Source organism: Brachyistius frenatus, unplaced genomic scaffold, assembly GCF_029030835.1.
Source record: "Brachyistius frenatus isolate BFR_SWC_R1_liver_20210118 unplaced genomic scaffold, ASM2903083v1 Contig_326, whole genome shotgun sequence".
In the NCBI taxonomy this organism is placed as follows: domain Eukaryota; kingdom Metazoa; phylum Chordata; class Actinopteri; family Embiotocidae; genus Brachyistius; species Brachyistius frenatus.
Window position 1 is genome coordinate 61,716 of NW_027210925.1, and position 27,183 is coordinate 88,898.

At 39.2% G+C, this 27,183-nt stretch overlaps 1 protein-coding gene across 1 annotated transcript in view; it reads left to right on the forward strand.

Annotated features, from left to right (window-relative positions):
- pde4ba (phosphodiesterase 4B, cAMP-specific a) overlaps positions 1-27,183 on the forward strand; it is a 164,965-nt gene that overhangs the window by 9,947 nt on the left and 127,835 nt on the right. Inside the window, exons 2-3 of the mRNA XM_069723401.1 lie at positions 8,922-9,016; positions 24,135-24,373. Of these exons, the coding sequence (XP_069579502.1) occupies positions 8,922-9,016; positions 24,135-24,373 (334 nt within the window). The remainder of the gene's footprint in view (positions 1-8,921; positions 9,017-24,134; positions 24,374-27,183) is intronic.

Sequence of the window (27,183 nt, forward strand, 5' to 3'; positions counted from 1 at the left end):
TGTTGTGTATTCTTACAGGAGAAAAAAAAAAAGGAAATCTTTGTCATTGCAGCTGTGCAGAGTTCAGAGTAAAATATTTGAAGAACTTTTAATACTCTCCCTTAAGGATGTCTCAGAGTGAGTGTGTGTAGCTAAAGGCACTGATTACGTTTCTGTTTGATTCAACAAGATACATAGCAAAGCTATACTGTTTTTGTTGTGGTCATCCGAAATACAAAAAAATATATATATATTTTTGTTGCCTTTATTTAACAGTGTAAAGTTGCAGGAAAAAAAGGGAAGAGAAAAGAAAGAGTACGATGTGCAACAAAGGGCTGCTGACCGAGAATCAAATTGTGGACGTTGCAGTTCAAGGATCACTAAGCAGCATGCCAACAGCAGCTTGAGGCCACTGACTCTGAAGTACAGACATGCCAGCATGTGATCTCACAGTAGAAACAAATTAGTACACAAAGTTGACCTGATGTTGTCTTTGGACACATTTATTCGGATTAAGTAAAAAAGGTGGGCTACTTTATGATTTTTCTAAATTAATTTTATTTGAATTTTTTTGTCACAGAATGGATGATATGTGAATTTAATACCAATTTTACGTTGCTTATCTGTGTTGATGAAAACAAGCTTTAGGACGTGATTTGAGTGCAGTATATTTGTGAAGTTGAGGAGAAATCCCAAAATCCCAGGCCTGTTCTGTTGCGCGTGCACGGAGAGCTGCACTGAGCTGGAGGAAGCTATAACCTTTGCAAGTGATTCTTTAAAGTTATGCCACTTGTTCAACATCAGCACGTGACCATATGCATGTGCACATCTGTGATGTCACCATTGAGCTGAAACTTGAGCAGACAGCACACATCAAAGTTTGTGCCAAATCTTTTGGGAACAGAAGGAAGTCGCAGGAAGAGAAATCTGGTGAGTAGGAGTGGAGGGGAACGGCGATTGTGTTGCTCAGGGGGAGAAACTTGTGCGTGTCATAGAAAACCCAAGTGCCATTGCACCACAACTCGGGTCATTTGAACCGAATGTATTTCTTCAGATGCGTTGGAACGTCACAGTTGAACTCTGTGTCGACAACTCGGACCCCTGGAGCGCAAACTCAGTGCACAATGCAGCGAATGTCAAAGGAAACCCACCTGGTCGCACTCCTCACTCGACAAGCCTTTTTCGGTTTGGACAGTGACGTTCTGCCCCTCTTGAAATTGAAATGTCCCTGAAACCGCCTCACTTGGCTGAATACTTCATCGTTGTAGATTTTCTGAAGCATTTCAAGGATCTCTCTTATTTCCAGAGTTTAGCACAAAATTTGATGCGTGCTCTCTGCTCATGTCCGCGGTTAAATCACAAACGGACACTGCTCACAAAGATGTGTGTAACTCAGTTGCTGACTTTAATCCACCAATGTAATTTGGAATATTTACTCATGAAGATTATAGCTTCTCCGTTCCTCATGCACGCCCTGTTTGCACGCAACACGAGCGGTCTATGAACTTTTTGATTATCCAGTGGTAACTTCCCCAGAGGCGATTACCAAAATATCATGAAGTGTAAGTATAGGAAAAAGTATTTCACCGATGCAGCAGGTGTGATGGTGAAGTCTGAGACGATCACACATACAACAACATATTCCACCACTTTCTGCATCTGGTCAGTTCATGCCTTTTCTTTAAGTCTGTATGCAAATATAAATTGGTCAGAACAGGACTATTATGTGGCTGATATCTCTGACCAAATTCATGCATCATAACTTCCAGCCAGTATCTCACATGACTTCAAATGTAGTGAAATACATCTAAAGTGTTCTTTAAAGGTGATGAAATACTGCCAATCTGCTCTGTGTCAGCTTGAGATTCTGCTCACTGGTACACTGGAGGTATACCACAGTCAAGATTAGGAGGTTTCTAACTGTTGTTTCTTGCTGGTATAATAAGTTAACCATGGTACAGTAAGCTAAGCAATATTACAGAGCAAATTTCTTGTTCCACTGAAACAGAGTCAAAAATATCAGGATTTTTGAAACAGAATTATTTAAAAAGTAACCTGTCACACATTTTATACAATAAACCTTCCAGCAAGTATTCAATATCTATGAAGCTGTTCACTGATGACTACGGTTTATGAAATCTTGTCTCTGTCAGTGGTGTTCAATAACTTAGAATGATCTCAATATAATTTGTAAAATGCTGTGTTTAATCCAATGCTGTGTTTAATTTTTTGCACTAAAGCAACAAAGCAGCGCCTGCAGCTGAAGAGTGAATTTGTAATGGATTTGACAGGATTCACAATCTGTAGTAGATTAAATAGGGTTCTGTGTATTCAATGATATCACACTACAATTCCAATAATTCGTTGAGCTGCTTTCCTGTTGCTGTCTCTCTTTCCCGCACGCGCGCGCACACGCGCATGCACATCATGACTCCGTCATATTCAATAACACAATGATGTTAATCCATTATCAGAAAATCATGCTACAGGACCAGTCATGGTTTTGGATGACAGAAAACAGCTATGCATGTGTGGATACAAAATCTTTAGTAAAAGGAATTGGGGTGGGTGCAGGAAACATGATGGAGATTCTTATTATTAATTTTATTACAGTAAAAAATTATACGCTCAAGATTTTATCCTCATTGTTGTATGCATTTTGTCTGCTGAGATTACGTAAGAGCGTGACTGATCATAGTGGATGAGTCTTTCAAGCCTCCAGATTGGTTGTCACGCACTGTTTGGTCCTGTGGATCATCGTGGAATTTTTAATTTTCTCGAGTTCCTCTAGCAAAGAGATAGTGATTTAAAAAAAAAAAAAAAAAAAAAAAAATGTTTTTAATAAAACATTTCTTAGTTTAGGATGGCAGCATAATATTTATGAAGAGCTTGTCATTAGTTTTGTATTGGACAAGTACAAATTATGACTTGATTATGGTGCGAGAGTCATCAACATTACCGGGAGTGTTTCGCTGACTATTTCATGCTACGACACAAAGTGACAAAAGGCAGGTTACATAAATGTGGACCAAAAGATGCGTAGACTGAGATGTACACCCCGCTGCTCAGATCCTGTTTCTCCTCCTCCGTCAGGTGTACCGCTGCGTCAGTCAGTCAGCAGGACAGAAAGGCAGAGAGCTCATTATCTCTGTTCTCTCAGGCTGATACACAACATGCTCCATTAAAGCCATTGTTGAATCTGAACTTGAGTGTGTGTAAAAGGTACAAGATGAGATGTGACAGGGCATCTTGTTACATTTTGCTATGACACCTGAAATTGTCTCTCTCTGTGACATTTGAAATTAACTACCTGCGAAGTGCAGTGAGGGGAATCAGGTGAGCTTTCCAGACTTTACTTGTACATGATTCATTGGTTGACTAATGGCTAAATGAGACTCTTTCACCTCTGTTAAGTTTTGACAAAGCAGAGTCAAGGTGATGTGAATTAGAATGTAGTCGGTGCAAAGAATTTAAAATGTTAAAAAAAATAAAACTTGTGTTAGCCCTTGAAAATGTCATTGAAACATTCATGAATATTCATGCGAACACGGCAGTGGAAGTTACCCTGCAATGTCTTCATTACAGTCAACTTCATCACAAGCTTTTCCTTCACTCTCTTTAATGAGTGGTTTGCCACTAACAAAATACTTCCAACCGCTCCAACCAGCAGCAGCTGATGTAAACTCGCTCACAAATGAACTTATTAACATAAATGCTCACTGTCATTTTACTCGACTGCAATTATTCATTCTGACTGCGGCTGATGGGTGAGTGACTGAATCCATTAAACACATTTATACAAAGGCACCTCCAGCACACTGTGCATTTTGATATAGTTTTCATACAAAGAGCATGCATGACATGTTCATTTTGTTGGAAGGTTAGAATTATTGGTAATATTTGTGCGCGCTTGTCTTGTCTTCACACCTGTCACCCCTAATGAAGTTAATTTGGTAGAAGTAATTCTAATTAGGATGCCCCAAAACACACACACACACACACACACACACACACACACACACACACACACACACACACACACACACACACACACACACACACACACACACACACACACACACACACACACACACACACACACACACACACACCTCATGCTTCTTGTTAGTACCATGCTTCCTCCCGAGGTTACAGCAGTAATCTTTGTGCATCTGTGCTTCCAGGCACAATCTTCAGTTCTGCTCTGTAACGCAAATTTCCTGTGTACTCACTAATTATCTGCTGATGGTGATAACTGGAACTGATTGTCATCCCTACAGAGAAGCCTTGCCACTGATCATGTGGTCTATAAAATACCCATTTTTAAAAGAAATAACTAATTATGTATTTCAAGTGCTAAGTATTATGAGCGCAAATTGTTATAGAATAAAATAGAGAAGTTTCTGCTCCAAAAAACTCAAACTCAAACAATTAAAAAAAAAAAAAAAATTACAATTACATAAATTATACATTTACATAAATTAATTGTTGCATGAAGTCAAATGGAAAGTTTGGAATTTCTGCATTATGTTTAATAATCCCAAAGTGAAGGAATTTCTAAAGCTGTTTCAGCAAATGTATTTGCATCTATTTAAATAATCATGGGTGGCACAGTAGTGTGAAAAAGGATCCGGGTTCCAATCCGGACCTGGACTTTTCTGTGTGGAGTTTGCATGTTCTCCCTGTGCCTGTGTGGGTTCTCTCCGGGTACTCTGGTTTCCTCCCACCATCCAAAAACATGCATCTCAGGTTAATTGATTCAACAAATAAAGAGAGCATGAACGGTCTTTGTTTCTGCCGGTCTCTGTGTTGGCCCTGTGATAGACAGGTGTACCCTGCCTTCACCCAAAGTCAGCTGGAATTGGCTACAGCCTCCTTTCGTGTCCCTGTACAGGAGGAAGCGGGTATAGATAATGGATGGATAAACAATTCTCATTGCATCAAAAAAGGTTGTTTTGGAAAACATTGTCCATTACGGATCATTGAGGTACAAAACAGAGCGATGTAGGAAAACCACATTGTAGGGCAATTAGCCTTCCTTCAAGATTTGCATTCGATGTCAGCAACTTTGCTATTAGGACTTACACATGCCCTCAAGCTATCCTGGAAATGACCTTCTATTCAATAGCAGCCAACAGTAAATGTTAACTGCCTAGTTTGCTGTAAAAGGTAGACAAATGATACTGTGAAAGTGAATTTCACTAAACATTTATTGTCTCATACAGGTGCTGAGTAGTAAGGCCAAAATAGTTCCATGCTTGTAGAAAAAAAAAAAAACGTATTCGTTTTCATAGGTTTTGCATCTTTCACTTCATTAAGGTGGTGTGATGGGGATTTTATATAATGGTGATATATCCTCAAGGTTGTCCTGTCTGTTCAAGATCCATCTGCATCAAGGGCAAGAACTTTCATTTACCTTTCAATGTGTTATGTAATAAGTCACATATGTCATTTCCAAACGGCAGCATGACCCTATTTGCATACAGCTTAATACAGACATCTTTCTGCATTTTGGAAATTACACTTAAGTTGCTTGAGGTCAGTGAGCCGTTGCTGCCGCTTTCATGGTTATCAGTGTTAACACGCCGGCTGCGCTCATGAATACATCTCTTTGCCTTTGGTTTTGTTGTTTACTATGATTCGACAACTTTACCTTAATGCTGCGGCTTGCCAAGTGACCATGGCAACTTCAGAAACGGCAGCAAGGACACACTGGAATTGAATGTCACAGGTGTGTGAGTTGAATGAAAGATTCAAGGGGAAGGACACATCGATAAGTAGAAATAGTCTGTGAGCAACATCAGCCTCAAAGTCTGAAAGTAGCAAATAGCAAAACTGGCTGTTTTTGTGGAATGCAGTCATTTCCTCAAAGTTTGAGCTACAACCTGCTTTGTTGAGATGCATGACATGGTTGTGTATGTGGTGTGCTGTAACGGCTCAGCGTGGACGTGTGCAGCGTGTCCAGCGCAGTTCATTCCACTCACAAAGGTCGAGCTACACTGACCAACCAATCGCTGCAAACCTTTGCTTTAACTGACAGATTGATGCAAAACAAATTAGCCTACTTTCATGTTTGTTTTGGAATTTCCCAAACTGTACGATAATAATAATAATAACAACAACAACAACAACAAAAAAAGGAAGAAATTGATACTCTCTTGGTCCGCTCTAGCTCTTTTGCCAGGTTTGTCACAAAATCACTGTGTGAGTCTCTCAAATGCAGGGATCTACTGCTAGCTATGTTAGCTTTGCAGCTATGGTGGTGCCATTTGGTGCGGGACCTTTAGGAGTTCCTGTGTGGTAACCTGCAGGTACAGCCAGCCGGGCATGTCCGCTAACTATAGCTGCAGTCAGAGCTCGGCGGAAAGAACCTCTAAAGCAAATTGACTAACATGTCACCTCATTAGATTAAATACAAAAACCGAAGTGTACAAAACCTGCTGTTGTACGAGGGGTTTTGTGCCAGACCATTTCTTGGATGGAACCAGAAATGTCTTGGTGTCTCGACTGGTCCGATGCAAAACTCCTTGTTAAACCACTGATAGTTGTTTTAGAATAAATTTTTATGTGGAATAAATATGATGGATTGTGTTAATTGGGTAGCTTTAGCTGTGGGATTTTCTGGGAAGCAGGTTTTGTTGCCTTTGCAGGTCTATAATCGATATTTCCTGTGTTTACTCTTGAAATAAGCCACCTTATGGCCTATTGCAGCAATAAATTGGCCATACAAACGTGAGATATGTAAGCTGTTGCCAGGAAACTGCAGAAGTGCGTTTCTCAAATCACCAAACTCTTCTCACGGAGGAAGACCTCATCTCATCTTCTTAGCCAAATCTTCCTGTCTCTGTCTCTTCCTCTGCTTTCCCGTTTTACGCCTCATCCTTCAAACTATATCTTTAACCTCTGGCCTCTTCTCTTTAATTTCATTAAATCATCTTTGACTTGCTTACTTGTAGCTCTCTTTGCCTTTCTTTGCCTTCATCTTCATCTCATTCTCCAAACCCCTGCTCATCTAATTTTGCCTGTCCTTCTTAAAAACATCCTCTTCGCATTTCTCACTCATCATTTTTGTCTTGTTTTTTTGTCTGGCTTTCTGTCTCTGTTGAAGCTCATCTTATCGTCTCTCCCTATACTGGGAAAAGGGACAATCCTGAGTCACAGGGGGAACATATGAGTTCTTGGGGTCTTTTAACGACTGCCTGAATTGGATCATTAGTGAGAGCTTGAATGGCTGCGGAGTCTATCTTTTTTCGCTGCTTTTGAATGATTAGCATGGGGGGAATTAAAGTGTGCTGAACCATTAAGGCTGCTTTGGGTTTCATTAGCTGGCTGTTTAATCTGCATGTGTTATTGAGAAGAAATATTACAAAAAAGAAAATGTATAATTTGCTGAGGCGGGAGAGAAAACTCAAAGATTGAGAAGATTATTTGAAAGCACCAGGTGAAGAGCTCAGGGAAACATAAAGGCTGCTGATTAGTGCATGTTGTGAGGGAAATAGTGTAGTTCACATGCATGCTCAGTGATCACATCATTACATTGCGTTAAAACCATGAAGGTACAAACCCAGGACAACAAGAATCAAGAAAATACAATTTCTTCAAGAAAGCCAAACTACAAAGCGCTATCAGTAAGTGCCATGTTAAGCGCTACTGAAGTGCTACCTATTCAAGGTCAAGTCGGAAGAGGTGTGTTTTTAGTTTGCGGCGGAACATGTATAGACTTTCTGCTGTCCTGATGTTGTTGGGGAGCTCATTCCACCATTTAGGAGCCAGGACAGCAAATAGACGTGATTTTGTAGAGTGTTTAGTGTGAGGGAGCGAAAAGCCGATCGGCAGAAACATCATGTGATGTGTCTTTATTTTAGTTTGTGTTCATTTGTCTGTTAGTATTCCCCTCTCTTTTCACACATATTAAAACATGAGCTGTGTGAAGCGATAAACTGTTTTTTTTTGTTTTTTTTTTAAGTGCACAATATTTTTTGCAGACTTAAAGTAGTCAGACAGCAGCAGTGCTTTTTAAGTGATATTGTGTAATCGTATTACATAATCTGTTTAAAATGATATTCTTACAGTGGATAGAGTTTTTTTTAAATTTATCTTATCAATTTTTGTTGGTTTGATTTAAGGTTGTTAGCTTTAAAATATAGATATTTGGCACTATAGTTTGTTTGTTATAAATCAGTTTGATGAACCTGTGACCCAGTTATTCAACATTCACAAAGCCAGATTTTCAAATGGTTTATTTAGACTCTGTACATAAACTTGCACCACATCAAAACATTTGTTGGAGTGCGGACGGCTTTTCTATATCTTGATATTTTGGGTCCTGAGATGCACCTTTCAAGGTCAGAACAACTTGGCGATGAACATCTGTCTGTACTGTCAAAGTAAATGCATGCAAAAAAGCACAGAAAATACAGACGTGCTCGCTATGATCATGTTTGCTCTGTCAGTCAGTTATTTCTGTGGGATCTTTAAGAATATCTTGCACATCATCACATACCCATCTATCGCGGATTTTGGTGTGTTGCACAGGAGTGTCATTGTGCTGATATGTGTCCCTCAGAAGAGCTAAGCTTAAGGCAAAGGAATTTTTGCTAAGCCTTGATCTTACTCCTAGAAACACGAGCCAAAATAAGTGAGAAAGGCCCTTTCATAAACTTAATATTGATGCAAAGGGAGATGTGTATATTTATGTACACGTGTCACAAAATTGGTCACAATTAATGCAGAAATACCCTGAAAGGAAGTAGAACTTGGACTTGGGAGTATCTAGGATGAGGTGTAGATTAGAATAGAGTTAGTCTAGTTTTGTCCTTTGCAGTAAAAACAAGTCAACTAAATTGCAGTGAGTGTCCAAAATAGCAGTTATACTCTATCGATAATTAACATGAACAGTTTTTATTTGTGATGGATGAATTTTCTATGTTTGTGTTTTCCAGGTTTGCATGTGAAGCTCCTGTGGTTGGACAGCACGGGAGATACTCAAGGAAAGATGAGGAAGAGCAGGAGTGTTCTCACAGTGTCTCCCAACAATGTAAGTCAAAATGTCCCCAAAATATCTCGCCAGTTACATAAACGTTGACACATACCTGACATTTATCAACCCACTTTTGACGGCAGATGTTAGAATGAGCCGTCATTGCTGTTCAGGATCAAGAGCTAACCAAAGGTGTTTTTTTTTTTTTTTTTTACACGAAATGTTCATCAATTAAATAATAGAGGCAGGAAAGGAGACATAAACACAGATGAGCAGACAGAAAAATTCAGAGACGGACACTGATTTTTCTTTTAGTTTTTCTCAAGAGTGAGGATCATTAACAATTGAGGCTTTCAAGAAATTGCATGTAGGTTCCATTTAGTTGTGGCTCTGAAGCAGGACAGAGGATAGAGGACGGTATACTTTGTTGTTAAAGCTTTACATTTTTCCGCTCTGTGTCCGTCCTCTCTGCTATGCCTTGCTCTCTCTTCCTCCAACATAACTCTCTTCCTTTCTCTCATCCTTTTAAAACTCTTCGCTCCACACCATTAACACCACACTCCATCCACATCCAAACTGAATGTAAATTGCTTTTGAAAAATGATCACGTTCATTTGTGGGATGCAGTTTTGGGACGTCTGACATTTAGCACATTTATACAGTACGCGCTTACGGCACTGGTCCACTTTGCAGTGGCAGTGGGAGTTTTCTGCTCAAGCAGCCCATAGATGAACATGTGGGTGTGCATTACTCAGTTTTTCTCTGTCTTTCTCTGTCACTGTACATGTTAGTTTGAACATTGTGTGCTTTATTGCATTATTGGATTAATTTTTCTCTCACTACATTTTCACTCTTTTCTCTCTCTACCCTCTGATCGTGATTTATAAACTTTTTCTTGTGGTCGTGTGATGGTTAAGCTTTCAGTATTTTCCAAAAATGCATCCAAGTTTGTGACTCAATGTTCTTTTAACCATTGGATCACAAACAAACAAGACAAAAACCTAGAGTATTCCTTGAGCAGCTCCCAGACTCTTGAGAAGTGAGCTCGATTAATATGGTCTCACCCCTGGCTGTGATATCGGTGGACCACGCTCCTCAAATGAACACATCCCACAACCACCCTGGAGCCTTCAGTCTATCTGTGTTTTTGTCAGGAACACTGTTTGGAGAGGAGATTTAGAAAAGGGTGTCTGGGTGTGTAAATATTTTAGTAATGATAAAGGTAGAAATAGTTATTGAATGGAGGTGAAATGTGAGAATAAAGAACAAATGAAACAGCTGAGAGTTTTCACTCCACTTTTGTATGGGCAGATGCAGGGGTAGAGGATGATGTCACCTCTCAGGCAATTCAGTAACTTAATGATGGCACATCTAATATTGCAGTGATGTCAACTTCTTCTTTTTTTTTTTGCTCCATAGCACTCATCTGGATCTCAGTCTGATCTTTTGCTTTCTTGTGGAGAGACATAGAAGAAAATGAAACTTCCACTTTAGGGACCAGTGGGGTTTGGAAAACTGATTTGAAGTTCATAAATACATGCATTAGGGGCCATTAACTGTACATTTAATGGTACAGAGAAACACTAAAGTATGAATATTTCCTCTTTGACATAATATTTCTCAGTGTCTTTAGGTTTCCAAGTAGCCTATTTTAGATTAGCAGAAAGACTGGAAGAAGAGGGCAACCAGTCAAATGCTGGATACAAGCCTTGCTGATGGGTAAACTGTTGTTTGTCAATAAATAGTGACTGTATGATAATTACAAATGGCATAAATCTTGTTAATTAGTGAACTCCATTGGTGTATTCTCATAGGAGAGAGCTGGGATAGATGTTACCCTCTGCTTTTAGTATCTGTATTAATAACAAAGTTGGAGATGAGAGTTGATAGTTTCACGCCCTGACATGAAAGTGGTATTGATCTTCTTACATCCCTCTTTGACATAAAAAGATCAAGTGTGGTGATAAACTATTCCTTTTAAAGTCAGCATATTTGTTTCTGAACTTGCACCTTAAATGACATTGTCATTGCTTGCTTGCTTGCTTGTTTTTGACAGCATTGTGACAAATCTTTGGCTCACTGCAACCTATAACTCCACCGTATTAAATATTCATTCAAATGCGACCAAAATTGCCGCAGACATTCTTTGGATAGTAGATATACATGTTTTCACGGGGGTCTGCAGTGATATTAAATATCTTCCTGTAACGTGTAGTGTATGCAAAACTTTTTCAATTTCTCCAAAAGTTTCAACTTCACTAAAAGTTGAATCACCATCAACAGGTAAAGGTGGAATTTGAACCATTAATAGCAACCTTGGTGAAGTAGAATCTTTTACCTGTTGAATTAACCAGACTGTAGGTTAGGATTAAGATTAGGATTAGGCTCTGGCTCTGTGTGAACTCCGTGAAACACTTTCTCCTGCCACGACCCGTTGTCTGGTGCCGAAGATAGTCCAGCGGTCTACGACGCTGACCCCCAGCTGGGAACGACCTCATGAAGACACGGGTTTGAGCCCCGCTCAGGTATCACACATGATTCATGGTTTATGGAGGGTGAGTCCCCTTAATAAGCCTCACGGAGAGCAAATCCCTATAAGGGTAAGCCACATGGTTCACAGGGGGGCGAGACCTCCTTAGGCGAGTCCCTCTAAGGTTAAGACACACAGGTATGGGTTTGTACGCGCAGTCATACTAATACCAAACCAAAGGTCAACAACAATACAAAAGTCCAAAAGATACTTTTTTTTTTTTCATTGTTAGAGCAGTTGCCTCACAGTGAGAAGTAACTTGTCCAAAATATGATTAAAAAAAAAAGTAATACTATGTCGTCCGAAATATTCAAACAAAGTCATAAAAGTCCAAAAAGTGACCCAAAATTCATTTTTGTGTAGAGTGTAGAGTGTAGCCAGGGCGATGCAGCTAAGTTTGATGTTTTGCCGTGACACAGTAAGTTGATGTTTAAGGTCAAACGATGCTCCAAACCTCACAAAACTTTGTACATGCCTCAGACACCAACTTTCATGAGTTTTTGAAGATGTTAAAGGCTTTTTTTTTTTTTTTTTTTAAAGAATAAGGCACGAGATCGAGGGGGAAAAAAATTCAAACTGCAAGCGGTAATATGCGGACCCTTGCGTGCTGCATGTCGGGGAGCCGGCGGCCCCGACCCGCTGGATCCCCGACGTGCAGTGTGCGAGGGCCCGCATATCACTGCTTGCAGTTTTAATTTGGTTGTATTATTCTCAAAAGTTAAGAGGGAAGAAGGCATGCTGGGAAATGCTGATTTGTTTGTCCAATGACCTTGGCCTCGTCAGTTGTGATAGGTCATGTTTGTGGGGGTGTTTGGACCTAAGAAAAATATATTCATCAGGGGCACTCAGAATAATGTTATGCTGCAGATGAAGGCACTTCAAATATGGTGTTGTCTGTACGGTTAAGAATCAGTGTTTTTGTTGTTGTTGTTGTTGTTATGGGCTTGTGTGCATGCATTTAGCCATGTACAGTAAAGCCTGTGTGTTTACAGTAAATGGTTTTCCTGGAACAGTGAGGGTTAGTGTTATTTGATTTTTAAAAAAATTTTTTTAACAGAAGGAATTTGGTTTAGCTGGTGATGCTTAGCGAACATTGGATTTAAGTGTTGGGTGGATATGTTTGTGAGAGTTTGTGTTAATAATTTGTCCTATCATAACGCTGGCGTTTAGATTGGATTATCTATCATCTATCAAGATGGCGCTGCGGATGGGAAGCGAGCTGGAGCTTTTCGAACTGCGCTTCCATCCATACTTCTGGCGAATGTCCGTTCTCTGGCTAACAAGATGGACGAACTGCTGCTCCTTAACGGAAAGAATCCAGACTTCTACAGATCTGCCGCCCTCTGCTTCACTGAAAACTGTCTTGGTGAGCACATCCCGGACTCTACGCTTCACCTGTCGGGATTCCACCTCCACCGAGCGGACCGCGTAGCAGAGTTTTTATATAAACGAAGGTTGGTGTACAGATGTCACAGTGTTACAGAAATCATGCAGCCCTCACTTGGAGACCCTGATTATAAACTGCAAACCGTTTTACTCGCCGCGGGAGTTCTCCTCGGTTATTCTGATTGGTGTTTACAAACCACCCCGAGGCCGTTGTCCGTGAAGCGCTGCAACACCTGGCTGACCAGATGAATAATGTGGAGAAAATCTATCCGGACTCCCTGCTCATTGTTCTTGGGAATTTATAACAGAGCAAACCTCAGCCACGAACTCCCACAATACAGACGGCATGTTACGTGTCCCATTAGAGACACAAACACCGTGGACCACCGTTACACAGTCATAAAGGACGCCTTTCGCTCCGTTCTCCGTGCAGCCCTGGGACTCTCTGATCACCGTCTGGTTCGTCTCATCCCGATTTACAGGCAGAAATTCAAATTAGATAAACCTGTGGTCAAGACTGTGAGGAGATGGTGCAATGAGTCAAAGGTGGAATTACAGGCCTGCTTTGACTGCACTGATTGGAGTGTTTTTGAGGCTGCAGCTACAGACCTGGATGAACTCACCGACACTGTACATCAGTTTTTGTGAGGACATGTGCGTGCCAAACAATACCTCCTGCACATACAACAACAACAACAACAACAACAACAAGCCCTGGTTTACAGTAAAACTCAGGCAGCTCCGTCAGGTCAAGGAGGAGGCTGATTGGAGTGGGGAGAGATTCTTGTACAACATAACAAGGAACGGACTGGCGAAGGAGATCAAGGCAGCAAAGAAGAGCTACGCTGATTGGCTTAAAAACAGCTTTTTAGCCAATGACCCAGGGTCAGTGTGGAAAACCCCAAAACCCTTTCAGACAACAAGTCACCATCCCCCCACACTGTGGGAAATCCCCAACTGGCTGACGACCTGAATGTGTTTTACTTTAGGTTTGATAAGCCCACTTTCACATCCCTCACCCACCCGGACATCAAACAAAGGCCTCCTGGTGATTAGGGTTTGGTATGCACAGGGAGTGTTTGACTCCAGTCTTGTAATGTTTCTCTGTGTTATTGGACTGTGTTGTGTGGGGTAAATAATGTCTTAACGCCCCAGACCTAATGGCCCCATTCCCATGAAGATCACATCTAGTCAGCGCTGATCTGATCAGCATTGGCTCTTCATCGTTGTGTGTCTCCTTGTCTGTATGAGTACTCTTGAATACATGCCACCATTTGTGTGTGACTCTGCATATTTTGTGTGTTTCACCTTAACTCCACAAGTGAATACACACTTAAAGGTACTCTGAGCATTCGACTGACCTTTTGCTCCATCTGTTAAAAATCTATTTCCTTGTGTTTGCATGAAAGTGTTTCTGCATGCATCACTTTCATCAAGTTGTTCCACATCCCATGATATATCCATCTTCGGTGTTAGCATTAATTTAACCTTTAAAGTCTCTTCTCGTTAATGTTTTTAATTGAATAAATATTTTTGAATTTGAATTCAAACCGTTGATTAACAGCGTGGATTATGTATTATTTAATAATATCTAAATATGTATATTCTACAGTCGTACAATATAAAAATGCAATGACCTAAATAATAATCAATGTCATTAGGATGCTTATTGTGAACGATTTTGACTGAATTCACTTAAACGGAGGCTTTTTAGAGCCAACCTCAGTCCTTGTCTGTCCTTCTCACTTCTCTCACCAGCCATCTCTTCTGTCATCCTACAGCTCTCCCGCACGCTCCCACTCTGGCTGTTGAGCTCGTATTTACAGGGAGCGTGGGTCAAACTGAACAGCTGTTCATTCTCCAATTAGACTTGGAAGCTGAGGGTTGAATTTTAGCCAGCACCAGTTCATCGCTTTTTCTCTCCTTTCTTCCTGTTCTCTCTGTTGTGGCCTGCTCTCATTCACATTTTGTCTCTTTTTAATGACCTCTATCTCGACTCCCTCTACTGTTTCTGTCCGCACACGTACACGCACTATAATCTTCCTCCATCCTCCCTCTTCTTTCTCTTTTGTGTCCGCTCAGGAGGAGTGATGCTCATTACCAGAGCAACTATAACTCTTCTGCCGTGGCACCCAGGGATTATATGGACTGTGAACTCTTGTACTTTGCCTGTCAGTCTATCGCCTGCCATTGTTTTGACAACGCTGTTTCACTCTCTAAATGTCCTCCTGCTACATGTGGTGCTTTCTGTTCAATAAGCGGTTGGTATATTAACTAGGGATGGGTCACGAATTTCCAATAGTCGTTTTAATCTCCAAAATCAATTAGTACATGGGCGAATATTGGAAAAAAACAGCAAATAGTTCAGAGCAAATTTCGAATCGTAGTTTTGATTGAAATACCCATGCCTAATATTAATTGTAACAACACATCATATATCTGTCTCTCCAGTATATGCCACTTTTCATCGGCTCTAAAATTACTGAAAGTGAGAGAATACTTCAGTAGAAATCAGAAATCTCATTTAAAACAAACATTACATTTCTTAAACAAGTTTATAAAATGAACATAGTCAAGTTAAAGTACTTTCAAAAGCCATTTTTTAATCAATCAGTTAATCTGCAGATTTTGCATTTGTTTGTTTTCTCTTTTTGTTTGTAAAATACCTGATAATTGTGGAAAATGCCCTAAGAGTTTCCCAGGAGGTAACATGTTGTCTTAAGATGTTTTGTTTTATCTCAGTAAGAGATCAGTTTCTATAGATATCTAGTCTACTGTCCTGTATAATGAAGAAAAAACAAATCATCACATTTGATAAGCTGAAACCAATAAATGTATCAGGCATTAAAGAAGTGCAGGAAGCCCAAACTGAGATTTTAGGAATTTGTTACCAAAAATGATTTAAAAAAAAAAAAAATAAAAAAATTATGCCAAACCTCCCATCATAGCAGAGTTCATGAGTTTTCACACCTGCAAATTATTCTCTCAATTATTCAATACATTTTTTGTTTCATAAAATGTTGGTAAATGGTACAAAATGACCATCATAGTTTTTCATTTTGAAATATTTAAATTGTTTGCTTTGACAGTCTAAAACCAGAAGATAAAATTAGTCACATCCACATGTCATGTGGTCTCAACTGGTCGAGCCCCAGAGACATTTCAAAATAAAAACACAGCAGCAGAAATGTTGTTGACTTCAAAATAAAAGTTTGACTTTTTATTTTCATGACTCATGATTCACTTTTGGGTCATGACCAGTTGAGAATTACGGATTTAGACCAAATAATACCTGAAATCATCAATCGTCATACTGGAGAACATGCTATATTGATGGAAAGGGTGCAACTCTCCATACATCAGTTTACGGGGGCCCATATTTTTATGTAGATATGCTGCATCTCTATCAGCTGATAACATAATCTTTCACAGGTATTAATTTATAACACAGGATGAGATTTTGGCCATTTTATTCAACCATTTGTTGACCTGTTTTAGTACAACACCAAAAGCCCTACATTAAAGCGTAAATGGAATTATAAAAAAGGCAACTAGCTCCATTAAAGGGAGCATGGGGGATGCTTGAATCAAAGACAAACAGATGAAGAGGACGGATTCCATCTGGATCTCAGTCTGTTTTTCATTCTCTGTTACATCTCCCTGTCATCCCTGTCACTCCAATAAACTGTCCGTGCATGCATACCAAATAAATGAAGCTGAAATCATTCGAAAAATGGCCTGCAGCGAATTACACCCTGCGTGTTTTTGTGCTCAAATCCCCCCGACAAGCTAAATTTATCACACGTCACACATTTAGCTATGGAAAGGGAAAGTAGGCAATTTATTTTATCTCTTGTCGGAGACACGGGGATCAGGCTATTTTACAGTGATAAAGAAAAGATGATGATAAAAGAAAGAAAGGAGGGATAATAATTCACCAAACAGTTTTATTAATATCCTGTTCCTCTGTCAAGCCCAGAAGAATATTTCATCACTTTTAGCAGCCTATAAATCAAGCAAATGCAGTTATTGTCCTGAAATGGCCTTTTATTCAAAGACGGCAACACTATCTCTTTCGTTGCTGAAAACATGAAAAGCTTTTCCTGAATCCAAAGTCTTATTACGTTGTTTGAGTTTTGTCTTTTAAATCTCTCTGATTACTTTAACTCTGTTAGATATTAAAATTTGTTTAAAAAACTACAATACAAAGTTTCCAGTCTGAAGATAAAATTTCAAAGCATCCATCTTAAATACAGCAGAATCTAAACACACAGTGTCACTGATAAAGTATATAAACCAACCACTGTTTGTTTTATTCTTCCATGAAAACATGCCGCGAGCACATTTAGCCGCAAAACATGTTCCACGCGTGTTTTCAATTTTTTAAAGCACAGATGGATGTTTCTCCCCCCTGCGTATAGAAACTGTGCAGTACTATACGTACAATACAAAATGCATATGCATATTGCCAGACACTATGCTCATCTGTGGATGAATATGTCTTATTTTATACAATACTAATCAGTCTCTTTCAGTCGCTCTCCCAGTGCTCTCCTCCCTCCCTCTTTTTTTCCACTCTCACTCCTCTTGCTTTCATTCTCTTCAGCTATCCCTCCAATCCTCGCTTTCTGTCTGCCTTATTCACCTTTCTCGCTAAAGTCCTTCTTCTTGTTCTCTTACCACAGCTGTTCCTGCTGTTATCCTCTCTGTTGGACCTTTTCCCCTTCCGTTCCCTATCAACAGCCTGTCTTCCCTCTCGCACTCCTTGTACCTCCTTTTAACTGATTGGAAGCAGGTGTTTTTTTTTTTCTTTCTCTCCGCTCATCTCCTCATGTCCTCGCTGTTGTTTTGTTCCCCTGGTGTCAAAATGGCAAGAGTGTGGAGGGATTTGAGTGTTGGTGAGTGCAAGTGAGAAATGGGAAGCATGTCAAGGATGCCCCGTGAAGTATTACGCTTACAGTCTGAGAAAACTCGCAAATAACACCAATATTTGTTTTAAGGAAGCAATTTTTTTAACAAGTAAACATTTCATTGTCCATTTAGCACAAAGGGAAAAAAAAAAAAAAAATCAGTTAAGTGAATGGTGCACTGACAATACTATTTCAAGTTTTTTCTCTTAAAGTTTTTTTTTTTTTTTTAAAGTATTCCCCAAAGAAATTCCAAATACGTCCAACTCATGGACACAGACATTGTTGTGTAACGGTATCTAGTTATTTGACTTCACTGTTTACACACTACATCTGGACATCCCACAGGGATGATGCCATTAGTGCGCCAAGTAAACAGTTTTTATTTTTATTTGTGCAGTACATATATTTTCAATAATGCATGTCAGTATCAGCCTCCACAATTGTGTATCTGTTGGGCTATACTACAAACCATTCAACATGATCAAATGTCAACTTTTACATCATAAGGAGAGGAAAGCTTGCACTCCCAAAAAGTCCTCCTCGTTGTTTTTGTGCCTAAACCTAACCAAACCTTTATGATAGCAATCTCGCATCGTAAAAAGGTATTATTTTTTAACAGTGATTCTGTAGCATATCTCCTGCCTCCAATACGCTCCTATGGGTCAAATCAAAGCCTATATGGCTTTTCAGGTGGGAGGACTTGTTGATCTGCAACTACTGTGTAGAGAAACATTTTCTTTGTTTTAAAGGAAACCAGTACTGTACCAGTACAGTAAACAGTTAACAGATTTTTTTTTTTGCTGTGTTGTAAAGACATCATGCTCCATTTCTTGTAAACATAGATGACCTTCCTGTTCGTTTCTCTGCAGAGGATGGTCATAAGTCCCTTGACAGCAAAAGGTTGCTTCAGGTTCCTCTACTATAGTTTTTCTGGAGTGAACAGTCTCAAAAGGCCATGCCATATGTGTTGTATGATGTGATATAAATTTAGTGTTGACAAGGCGGCAGAGGCATATTATTGTCTGGTATATTAATCTTATCCAGCCACTGAGGCCTTGTGACCTGGCTGCTGGGACTCTTGCGCTTACGCAGTTGAAAGGACATTATTCTCATTTGTATGATGTGTCTGTGTGTGTGAGACTGAGTCCATCACTGTCTCGGTACTTAGTGGTTCCAGGAAGGAGGCCATGGTGGTAGTGCAGTTAATGGGCTAATGGACGTCTGCGCCTGACCTGTCCTGGCACGCACGCACGCACAAATGTGCCTGTAGTAAATCTGCAGGCACTACTGTTGAACTGTATAAACCTTTAGAAGCACAGTTGCTTGAGGACCTTGCCTTTTTTCTAGTTTTTCCTTCTTTTTTTTTTTCTTACCAAAGTTTAACTTTTAAACAGCTCGTACAAAGAGCTCACAAACAGCTGGTACATTCACAGTTTTATGGATTATAACAGCCTAGTTAACCGCATATTATGAAAGATTTACATGTCATGTTTAAAATAGTTTGCACAACACAATAGAAATGAGTTGTTAATGTTTACAGCTCATAACTGCCAGCTGTAAGTGTTACATGGCTAACTCAGCCAACTGACATGGCTGTTATATGATCTGTTTAGACTGAAAGAGGGTAAATGAACTGTGATCACATATCTGAGCAGACATTTGATTGAAGTACTGTTTAATAATGCTGAAAGATTTAAAATTGAAATGCATAAATAAGCTAAGGCAGTCAAAGTTGTTGGCCTTTCCTCTGCGTTGGAGACAGCCCTCCAGTTCAGTTTTATTCATGGTGTAAAATAATTGTGGTGCCAATACACTTTACAATTATAAGGGCTAAAAGCAAATACAAACGACCACATTAAAACGTCAGTGTTAACAAAAATATTAAAACAACATGCAATAGTAGCATATAAATGCAAATGCATGGTAAGCAAAATAAAGAAGGGAGTGTTAATGCATCATGGGAGGCCCCCCAGACAAACAACACGAATCTGGGACACCTGAGCCAGACCTAACCATCATGAAGAAAGTTTACATATAAAACTCTGGGAAGCAGCTGTGCTGCTCTTTAGTAGAGTTGGGCAAGTAAACCAGATCTACCTTTGCAAACAGCCAGTTACTGTTTAAAAACAGTTCTGCTTAAGTGTAAATCTGAAATTTCCTTTACAGCCTTTTACATTCAGAGGCTGATACCACTGTTGGAGTTAGATCCTGTTTCAGCGTTGTTTGTTTTAACTGATCATCATATTCTTCTACGACATTACTAAACTTATAATGGTGCAACCAATTTGAGTAATTCTTTTGAAACTATCTAGTAGATACTAATAACTTTCATATACAAACTCAGTAATGGATTTACAAATATCTTGTGCAGTGCTAAAAAAAGACGGGAATTAGGAAAGTTACAAAAGAAAGTAGGAAAATGACTGAAGTTGTAGTCACAGCTTTGCATTTACCAACTATATCCTTGAATTTCTATACCTTTCTATGTTTAGTGATTGAAAACCTGGTCACAGCTTTGAGTCTGATGACTCATCAGACCGCCTTAATTGCTGTAGACTTTTAATCCACACAACTCTATATTGTCTTTCAGTCAATCAAATACCCTGCTACCTCACAATTTTGTGAGGAAAGAAAGTAAAAGACTTATTTGTGTATAAAAAGGGGGAAATGACTCATCGATTCTTTCAACTTTCTTTGCAATCATGGGGTTCTTCAGGCTAAACATTTTCTTCCTGTATGAGATCATGGCTCATGTTGTTTAGCTCTTATTACAACAGATGAACTACAAGGTAAATTATGTCTTGAGCAATTTACTAAAGTATGCAGTTAATCAAGATGCAGATTAAATACAACCATCACAAATTGATCCATGACAGTATGAAAACTGTTGTCACTTATAATTAATTATAAGAGTGACTAGATTTGACATGAAATTCAGTATCGCTGTAAACAACAGTTTCTCCTCTGATATTTGATTACCCACTCTGATCATTACATACTTTCTACTGCTCGGGCATTTCTTCTGTGTTATATGTAATCTTTTCTCTCTCTATGGCCTTCTCATCGCTCTAATATCACCAATCTCCCTCCTTCCTTTCTTTCATATTCTCTGCTCAGCAGTGCAGTTCTTATCACCATATCTCACTTTGCCCTTGTCTTTCTACCAAACTGTCTCCCCTCTGAGCTGTCAGAGAAAGGTGTTATGGTCTCTTTCTCCTTTACTCAGGACTCTTGGGCTCTCCAGGCAAATTTCTCTCCACAGCATCAGAAAGCAGAACTTTCTCTGTTTATTTCTGTCTTGCTTTTTTCTTGCAGAGGCCACTGCAGCAGAGCCTATTTCAATATCATATAGTAAATCATTTTTTACAGCTTTGTATTTAGTTACATAATGTGTCTACCTTTTGCCATGTATTTAAACTCGAAATAGTTTGTTTATATGCTGATTATTTAATTATTACACTATTTGTCTGAAATTTAGATGCTGATTTTGAAAGGAACAAGGCATAAGGAGAAATACATAAAAATCAGTCTTGTCCTCAATTGAATGTGGTCTATGTTGAGGCCACTAGAGGGCAGGGCACGCTAATAGTCTGTGCAGGTACTGAGGAAATCGAGCAGTTTAATTCAGGAATAATATTTATTGTCCTATCATACTGAATGTAGTTGCAGGTGGCCTTTTGAAAAATGGAAAGTCTAATTTTGACAAATTTACTAAATAAAGGAAAAGATTTGTGTCATAAGATGAGAAATAAATGGTAACGATTATAGAAATATTAAGACAAGAAATTGACCCCGCATAATTTGCAGGCGGAGAACCTGCATGCTGCCATGATTGAGCGATTAACTTTAATATATTAAAGGGAAATTGTTCGCAGTGTGGGCCCGGCGGCTAAACATATAAAATGATAAAATGCAGACTGAAAACAGTGAGACACACAGTCCAAACATAATTTATCAGGCAAAAGAAAGGGCAGCGCAGCACGCAATGCAACACAGCTCCAACCTGACTGAGCTGATTTTGACCAATCATGTACCAAGCTGACTGAAGTTACAGTCAGTTACAGTTACAGGGATCAAGTCCAAAAAAATGCAAAACACAGAAAAGTCGGCGCCCACACAGCTAAAAGTAAATGTACAATAATGTGAGGTTGCAATCCCTCCATCACGATTTCCTGCAATTTGTAGTTAGTTTGGTAATGCACAGAAGCCACGAGTAGGCAGAGAGCAGCAACTGGAGCCAAGAAGAGCTGCTGTGAGAGCTGTATTTACTGGGAGGGGTGCTCACTACTGGAGACCCAGTAGGTATCAAGCATCTCTAAATGGCTAAAATGGAAAGACCGCCTGGGTCTACCACTACCATGTCTAAATTGGTTGAAATATTGTTGTACTTAATTTCTTCTGCATCAAATTTGGCAAAGTTGCAGTTCAGAATTTTTACAACACATTGAATTACATTAGTGTTCACTAAATCATTGATATAAGGCTGTTATTTACTCTCAAACTTAGAACTTTAAAGTAGAAGTCAAATGTTTTTGCTGGGGTTTTTTCAAATCATACTCTGGCCTGGTAATGGGAACAGAGAGACTTATTGTATTTCAAAATCCTCCCAAGTGTCCCTCATCCATCGAGCCCAAGGTTGTCCATTTTGGCATTACAGTTGTGAAATTATTAAATATTGAGTTTGGGGATGTTTTTTGCAGGCGGAAATTCCCAAAAATAGCCTACGGCTTAAGTGGTTAATTACTCTGCCTATAAAATACCAGTAAAGAGTGACAGTTTCCCTTCACACTTTCCTAAAGCCCGAGGTTGTATTTTCAAATGTCCAACCAACAACCAAAACCTAAAAATATTCACGTAAGACGTAGAAAAGCAATAATCCCTCACAGGAAGGATGCTAGAACAAGGGAATATTTGTTTTCTTTTGTTTCAAAATGACTTAAAATTTCTCTTTGCTTTGATGCCTGAAATAGTAAAGACAATGCAGAAAATACTGTCACTTATTTCTTCATTACATACTACTTAAAAAAAAAAAAAAGAAAGACTTAATTTTCTCTGCTTTAAAAAAATAGTTAACATAAATTCAACCATGAGAAACTAACAACAGGTACATACAGGTCCAGTGTAATTGGGTGTCACCATGGTGGTGTGTAAAATCTTCTACATTTTGCCAGTGCAGGTGATTTTTCTGCATGCACATCATCTGGTGCTACCAGGTGTCCTTTTTAGATGCAGCTATTTTAGCCTCTAACTATCCCCTGTACATGAAACCTGAGCAACCGGAAATTAATGATAAGCACAGCTCACATTTAACTGGGAGAGTTTGAGTGGTTTAGGGAAAGAAAGAATTGACCTGATTGAATAACTGATATTTTTGAATGACTGCTGGAAGAAGAGTGGACAGAAGCCAAGGGGTGCATTTTCTGCTCCATGCTAAGTGTGTAAAAAAACATATTTTAGTCCTTCTCAAAGAATGAGAATAATTTCTTGAGCTGCGTCTGAGAAGCTTGATAAATATGGATATCAGAACTGTGAACACGAGCTGATGAGATAACATCCAGAGGAGAGTGGCAGAGACATATAAAAGGTCTCGGAGTAATGTTTCACCGCTTTGTCTTGTTAGAGGTTCAATGTACCTGTAGACATATGATATTTTCATTACAATACACAAATATTACCAAATAGAAACACATGCTTCATTTTACTCTCCGTCTTCTGCTCATTTGCAGTTGTCTAGATTTATCATGCCAATCAGATTTACATGTAATTAGATTGTCTGGCTGAGGAATAAACATGGCTATTTATGCCCCGCAATCAGTTTTCTACAGACAGCGCAGCCTAACAAGACAAATTAAGCCATTAAATATACCAGACGAGTTGAGGCTTCACAGGAAGGATGAGTGAAGAGATGATGGGGAATTTTTTTTTTTTCATAGAATCATGTGGGATTCATGCTGTTTATATTTTACAAGAAATGGCTCAGTGGATCTTGTTTGAAATGTATTTAAGCAATCATAAGAAAATGGTAGATGTCGAGCAATGTCTGGGTACATTGTATGGATGGAGATTTTGCATACAAATTGATAATTGAAAAGAGGTGTGTTTGTGCCTTACACTGTGACCCCAGTTTCAGTCAGGAAATAACCTATGGCGCCACTTAGTGGGCAAACAGGTGATGAAGTGGGAAAAACACAGGTATTTAAGCACAAGATTGTGTGTTTTTAATAAAGGCAAGGCTCACCCTCCCTCACCTAAATGAATATGAATGACTAAATGAATGAATATCTTAACTGTATTCTGTATTTTATGGACATACCTCCTCTTTCATGTCGTTCTTTCTGTCTTCTCTCAGGACACCAAAGAGCCTCCGGACTGCTGCCTCAGTGAATCTTTCACCGCTCCTTCCTGCACGCTGGGGGTCGACCTACGTCGGGGCCGACGGCGTTTCTCGGGCAACCTGCAGCTGCCTCCGTTGTCATGGCGTCAGGGGGAGAGGTCGCGGACACCTGACGATGAAATCATGGCAAGGCCAACATCCCTGCCCTTTGGAGCTCCTCCCAGGATAGACATCACACCTGTGGATCCTGAATAGTAAGTGGACAGTAAAAACAGAAGGCTGAGTTGGTTTCTATTCCTGAAAAAAACAAAAACAAAACATAATGAGCTCATGTTGTCATGATTACAGTCAAACTATACTAATCTGTTGTTTAATGCAAATACACAGCTGCTTTTCTAATATTCTGTAAGGTCGACATTCACCTCAATAAACTATTTACATTTTGAAATGATTTAAATTTAAGTATATTTGCCTTACTCCTGAGTCATTACCGGGACATACAGTACTGGACAAATACTTTGTCACTTTAGATGTTTAGACTCTTGTCCATCACTGGAAACCATCAGGGAGGCGTCTGACCCAAATTCACTCTGCAGTTTGTGGAAGCAAAAGTCCAGGTGTGCGAGGAGGTCAGGGAGCTCAGGGAGAAAAGTTTACAGTTGGCCTCAAAAAGATTCTCACAAACTTTCATACAACTCCTGCTGTCACTTAGAATTCCCTCTTATATATTATTAATATAATATACAATTATTATAATATTGTTTTCTCATCTAAATTGTGGTGATAAACAATCATCACTTGCTGGATTGTGGTGAGAGACATGTTTTTTTTTTTAGTGACTGAAGGGCACCGCAGTCACGGGGAGGTGGTCAGGGTGGATGGTGGGCGTATGAAGCATAGCACTGTGACTCCAGAGACCGAGCTTCACATCCTGATTCCTGTCTGTGGTTTGGTCTTAGAAAACAAAAGCTCTTTGATTGAGGTAAGGGAAAGATTGTGGTTTTGGTAACTATTCTGTCTCCAGTCATTGTGGAGGTGTCAGCGGGAAGTCAGTATGGGAATATTAGATTCTTGGACCATTGCTATGAACCCTTGTTACTGTATTCTTCAAGTGCATTCTTGGTTTGCATTAGTCTAAGTCAAGGTTTTGACTTGTCACAGGCTATAGTTGAGATTTTCTTGATCAGAATCTTTTGGCACATGGGCGATGGAATATTTACTTGAAGTACTGAGACTTTCTTTTCATGTTTTTCTCTACTTCTGGAGTTCAGAGGGAAATATTGAACATTTTATATCACGACTGAACAGCTTTAGTTGCTGAAAACAAAAACAGAAGAAATGTTTATAAAATATGATACATGTTTTAGGTTAAATTACCAGTTCAAATTTATTTGACGATTTATTTACCTTTTCCAGCCAATGAAGCCAAATATTTTATGGTTCCAGCTTCAAGAAAATTAGCAGCTGATCAATAATGAAAATAATCATTAGTAAAAGAAAATAATTACAACGAGCTCACCCTCAACCAGTTGAACTTCATGCTTAAATGTATCTGCAGCAATAATGTGATGATGTAATAATAACAGTCAAAGGGGACATTTTACTAAATTGACACTTTTACTTGTTGTTTTTCTGATTATAGTTTCACACTTTGCAGTGCATTTTTACAGTTTGATGTGAGTACTTATACTTGAGTACCACTGGTTATATCTGCTTTTTGTTGATGATATATGACACTGAAGCTGCAGGTGACCATAACATTTTTATATGTTTAAATGTGGCATTCAAAAGTTAATTAGATTTAGCTTGAACAACTAATCAATAGAGACAGACTTCAATAATAGCAAACCATCTACCCCTCAGTTATGTTGTAGTATAGACTGGGCTTCAGAATACCTCCTTGTATCAGTGACTGGTCTTTCATGTTCATTCACCCTATTGAAGATGACACTGCTTTGTTTAGTTATTGATGCACTTGTGCCTTCAGACAAAGTGCACATGTTGGGCATTTGTTAACAGCAACAGGCACAATGTTTAGTTTCAGTCAACACAAACACACACACACACACACACACACACACACACACACACACACACACACACACACACACACACACACACACACACACACACACACACACACACACACACACACACACACACACACACACAAACAGCGAGTGGCCAGGTCTTTGTTTAAGTCGGTTGTCCAGTCGTGTCAAATTCAGATACACTTTTACTAAACTAGTTAATCATTCCTGATTGGCCCTGCGTGTGTGTGTGTGTGTGTGTGTGTGTGTGTGTGTGTGTGTGTGTGTGTGTGTGTGTGTGTGTGTGTGTGTGTGTGTGTGTGTGTGTGTGTGTGTGTGTGTGTGTGTGTGTGTGTGTGTGTGTGATATTAGTAAAGATCGAGTCAGTTGGCAAACACTTTAATTGCCAAGTCTTATTCCTTTCAGATGAATGCTGGAAAAGCCGGTGTTAATCAGCAATGATTCGCGTTGCACTTGAGTTTATATGGTCTATGTGTGCTGTATTTACAGAACACGTGTGTGTCTGTGCTCTACAATAACTTGCAGAAGATTTTGTGTTGTGAAGGGCATGGTTTTGATAAAAAGAAATGTTGCTGTCAAAGAACATTTTAACATCTACATTGTTGGCTGGTGAATTATGTCTGTGGCCGGTTAACAAAAGAAGAACGTTCCCCTCAGACAGTTTCTTTTGCAAAAGTCAAAATGCCTGGTAAAACTCTTAAATGTCACATACAGGAAAAAAAAAAAAAGAAAGAAAAGAAAATGTATATATACTCCAAAAACTGGATAATAAAAAAAGTAACTATTTTTCTTCTGTCTGAAACCTTCATAACAATTAAAGATCATTTCTGTTTTATAATGTTTTGTGACAAGTCACATCAAAATCCTACCATTAAACTAATTCCTGCAAACATATTTGTACACACAAAATCCAGCTTAATGTGTGGAGAAATAAAGAACTGCAGTTTCTATTACATCCAGAAGAGTGCAGTGTAATGATGCTGAGTGGATGCAAAAATACAGACGGATGACAA